The following is a 4530-nucleotide window of genomic DNA, read 5'->3' as shown; positions in this document are numbered from 1 at the left end:
CCTGCCACCCCTGAGACGCGGGAGGGAGGAAGAGCCCCCACCACCGCCGTCGGCCTCCGGGCGCAAGCCGGCGGCGTCCTCTGGCGGCGGTGGGAGGAGGGGAGGAAGATGGGCTAGGCCCGGCGGCGGCTAGGGTTGAGGAGCCCCCGAGTCGCCCGAGCGAGGGGCGACGCGGGGGAGCAGGCGTACGGGGGAGCCCCCGAGTCACCACAACTCGACATGCGTGGAAAACATTTTTTTCGGCATTTTCTTAGTTTGGACAAAATGTTAAATGCATGGATTAAATTATTGGACTGTGGGCTGAACGTCAAAATTAAGTGAATGTTTGAATCTGGGCTGGTAATGGAAAATCCGAAGGTTCACAGGCCCTGTAGTACACCATCCTTGTAGACATGGTACCGGCCCTATGCCCCCGGAAAAATGTTAGTACCAACCTGTTAATGAGCAGGGCAGAGCATGGCCAGCTAGCTCAAGTACACCATCGAGAAAAATGGGTCGAGTTTCCACAACCCCCGGAGTTTTCCGTGGAAGAAAGGCGGAAGGAGACGACGGGTTGAATGCACACCTGCATGCATGCGGGTAAGAGTGACATTCGGCCGTTTAGCTATCGTAGGCGTTTGCGTGAATAACTATGTTGGCGTCGCCTTAATTAATTAATTAATATTTTTAATTTTGTGTTACTAAATCTCATACGAAGTCTTTAACAGCAATTTCTTTGCACGGCATTTCGAAAAGAATTGTATCCACCCAAATTTCTTAAAAATAAAAGTAATCCCTCCTTGCTTTCAGTGGCGCATCCAAAAAAAATTTGTACACATTTAATTAATTCTAATATAGGCATGACACTCAAATCCTTCATTTTTCTGTTTCAGTTTTGCTAAGCAGCCAACTGAGACTTTATTATGTCTCGGTCGATGCTATATTCCTTTGATTTTGCATGAAGATTCGTATAATTCTTTTTCTTGATTTTATAAAGTTAGAACAAAGTTGAGTCACTTATTTTGGGATGGAGGGAGTATATCACTTGATTGAGACTTCACACCCTTTCTGTTTCTACCATCTTTGGCATCCTACGATCAAAAGAGACTATAATATTTTCTTCGTAATGGCCCACAAAATTAATGTTGTGTAATAGTAGCAATACATAACAAAATTCTATCAGCAAAATAGATAAATTATCCAGTTGTCCATTTTAGAAAACAGCATGATCGTACTCAATGCATGAATTTGATTTGCCGCATAACCACACCGACGACAGTAAGTGCATGCATGCAAAGCAGATAGAAAATACAAGAACACGAGAGAATGCTAAGCACACGTACTCGTAGGAACAGCAGCGAACACTCCAATGAAGAGAGCAACGGCAAACATGGAAGCAACATCCTTTGTCGCCATTGCTGCTAGCTTAGCTCCCTGTATCTGCTACTAGAGCTGGTGTGTGCCTATGCAGCTGCAGCAGGCCCCCCTTTTATACACGTCCTCCGCCCGCCTGCCTGCGTACGTGGTCGTGTTGCGCCCTGCCTACTTTAATCAGCGCAGCTACTTTGACTCCGCGAAAACCGAAGGTGCACGGCATGGCGACATGGCGTATGTACGTATCGTGCATGCCAATGGACGTCACTCTCCGGTGCGGCCTAACCCCAGGCCCGGCCCTGAGGGGGGGCAGGGGGGCGGCCGCCCCGGGCCCCCATAATCCAGGGGGCCCTCCCCAGTACTCAGGTAGCCTATGGGCTAGTGCGAAAAAAAAATCTATGGGTCGTGGGCCGTGGCTAGAAAGGCAACCAGGCGTGGACGCCGGCAGACTCTATTCCTTTTGTTTCGGTGAAATCGATTCCTTCCTATTCCATCACGTACCAGTCCTCTAATTCTGCGCCGTTGGTTTTCTTTAGTACGCCGCCGTCCTGCTCGTTTTCTCCTAATTCCGATCGCCAGTTCGTCCTCTCGTCAATTTCTATTCCTGGATCGCGAGACTCTAGCCGGTACACAACAGAGCTCTGGTCTCCCGCCTTTCAGACGCTGGACAAGCTCGCACACAACGCTGCTTCGTCGAACTCTAGATCCAGAGGCGAACCAGTACACATCACGCAATCCCAGGTATGTTGCCGTTTCCTAATCTCTACTCTCTGTACGTATATTACTGATTATAAGTAATTTATCCCCTCGCATATATTTTTACTATGGTGAAATGTGAATACAATGTGTGGATTAACAGATACAATCACAAAGAGAAGCTATTAATAATTTTTTCAATAGCAGTACTAGTGCTTCGACGTACCCAAACAATAAGTTGGCGATAGTTGTTGTGGAGGAAGAGAAGCATATTAAAGGAACTTCTTAATCTGAGGAAGAGATAACTGTTGGCATCAATATAAGTGAAAATAATGTAAGTGGTCCTAAGAGTACAATTTTTTCATTAGGGGCACACGCACAATCTGCTAGTGTTGATGAACATTCAGTTTTACCCTTTTGTGAGTTAAAATTGTGAAATTCACTTTGCTGGACGGTGTAATTCTATGAATATTTTTGACCATGTCACAGAATTTGATTGTTATCCTAATGTCTCTCTTGTTTATAACATCTTATTTACAGTGCTTGTGACTGTCACACCGGCTGACACCAGATTTTCAAAGTTAAAATTGTTGAGAGGTCAATAATGAATCATAAATTCAAATGGTTTGGTAACAATATGTGTCGAGAAGAAATTATTGGAAGAGATTGAATTCAACCTCGTCATAACTGAATTTGCATCGGGCAATGATTACTTTTGAAAGGTAATATGTATAATTACTTGACAAGTATATATGTATATATTCATTACTATTATTTGTTGTTTCTACTAAGGGCCCCTAGTTTTAGTTTCGCCCCGGGCCCCCAAAATCTCAGGACCGGCCCTGTTCCATCGGCGTGTGCTACGGCGTGATCGGCAACAACCTCCCCTCCCGGAGCGACGTGGTGCAGCTCTACAGGTCCAAGGGCATCAACGGCATGCGCATCTACTTCGCCGACGGGCAGGCCCTCTCTGCGCTCCGCAACTCCGGCATCGGCCTCATCCTCGACATCGGTAACGACCAGCTCTCCAACATTGCCGCCAGCACCTCCAACGCGGCGTCCTGGGTCCAGAACAACGTGCGCCCCTACTACCCGGCCGTGAACATCAAGTACATCGCCGCCGGCAACGAGGTGCAGGGCGGCGACACGCAGAGCATCGTCCCGGCCATGCAGAACCTCAACGCGGCCCTCTCCGCCGCCGGTCTCGGCGCCATCAAGGTGTCGACCTCGATCCGGTTCGATGCGGTGGCCAACTCCTTCCCGCCCTCCGCCGGCGTGTTCGCGCAGTCGTACATGACGGACGTGGCCCGGCTCCTGGCGAGCACAGGCGCGCCGCTGCTGGCCAACGTGTACCCCTACTTCGCGTACCGCGACAACCCGCGGGACATCAGCCTGAACTACGCGACGTTCCAGCCGGGCACCAGCGTGCGTGACCAGAACAACGGGCTGACCTACACGTCCCTGTTCGACGCCATGGTGGACGCCGTGTACGCGGCGCTGGTGAAGGCCGGCGCGCCGGGCGTGAAGGTGGTGATTTCCGAGAGCGGGTGGCCGTCGGCAGGCGGGTTCGCGGCGTCGGCGGACAACGCGCGGACGTACAACCAGGGGCTGATCAACCACGTCGGCGGGGGCACGCCCAAGAAGCGGGAGGCGCTGGAGACGTACATCTTCGCCATGTTCAACGAGAACCAGAAGACCGGGGATCCGACGGAGAGGAGCTTCGGGCTCTTCAACCCGGACAAGTCGCCGGCCTACAACATCCAGTTCAAATAGTAGCTATCTTATACTACTATACCTACATCTTCATCCTAAATAAGCTGCAAAATGCGGCATGCAAGTGTAACGACACGTACATGTAAGAGTGCAACCATGCACGCGCTAACTTCCGGGCGATGATACATACATCATCGTATGGTAATAAAGAGATGGAAGAAGCAGTTATGAATTTGTGATCCATATGCCTCCAGCCATGCCGGCTTACGCATCATCCATCTGCTCACGCGCCGACCTCGCCAGTAACGTGCGCCGGCGTCGACGACGATGAGTCCACTACGCCGGCGACTCGATCGCCAGATCTCCGGTGCGAGCCGTTACAATCCGGCGGGTCAAAGGGTTTGCGAGCATACGTCAAGTGGTGCACCCATGCTTCTTCTGACTTACGTTGCGTGCCCCGCCCGTCCACCCAATCACAACGAGACAGGAACGCAGCGTCTTAATTTGTCGTATGTGGCCACCCGGCCCGGGCCTTGCCGTGGTACATAGCGAGAGGAGTGAAGTGCATCCTAGGTCCCATTTCAGAGCTGTCACGTAGGTTCACAAATATGCCTAAAAAAACATAGGTCCTCAAATTATGAAAACCATCATATCGGTCCTCAATGTGCAATTAATATGTGTGTCATTCATATCCTCAAACTATTTCAGAAGTGTCATATAGATCATCAAACTATTTCAGAGTTGTCACATAAGTACACACTTATTGCA

The 4530-nt window shown here is 50.0% G+C and overlaps 1 protein-coding gene across 1 annotated transcript; it reads left to right on the top strand.

Moving 5' to 3' along the window:
- The first annotated feature begins 2900 nt into the window (after positions 1–2900).
- On the top strand, positions 2901–3986 carry LOC119278569 (glucan endo-1,3-beta-glucosidase GII-like). The gene has a single exon (XM_037559895.1). It carries the CDS (start codon positions 2986–2988, stop codon positions 3820–3822), a length of 837 nt encoding a protein of 278 aa, XP_037415792.1. The 5' UTR covers positions 2901–2985; the 3' UTR covers positions 3823–3986.
- Positions 3987–4530: the final 544 nt, after the last annotated feature.

This window comes from Triticum dicoccoides, chromosome 3B, assembly GCF_002162155.2.
Source record: "Triticum dicoccoides isolate Atlit2015 ecotype Zavitan chromosome 3B, WEW_v2.0, whole genome shotgun sequence".
Taxonomy (NCBI): domain Eukaryota; kingdom Viridiplantae; phylum Streptophyta; class Magnoliopsida; order Poales; family Poaceae; genus Triticum; species Triticum dicoccoides.
This window is presented reverse-complemented; position numbering and strand designations above follow the sequence as displayed.

Excerpts from the sequence above, each read along its gene's own strand:
- LOC119278569 (XM_037559895.1), top strand. The coding sequence starts at position 2,986 with ATGCGCATCTACTTCGCCGACGGGCAGGCCCTCTCTGCGCTCCGCAAC.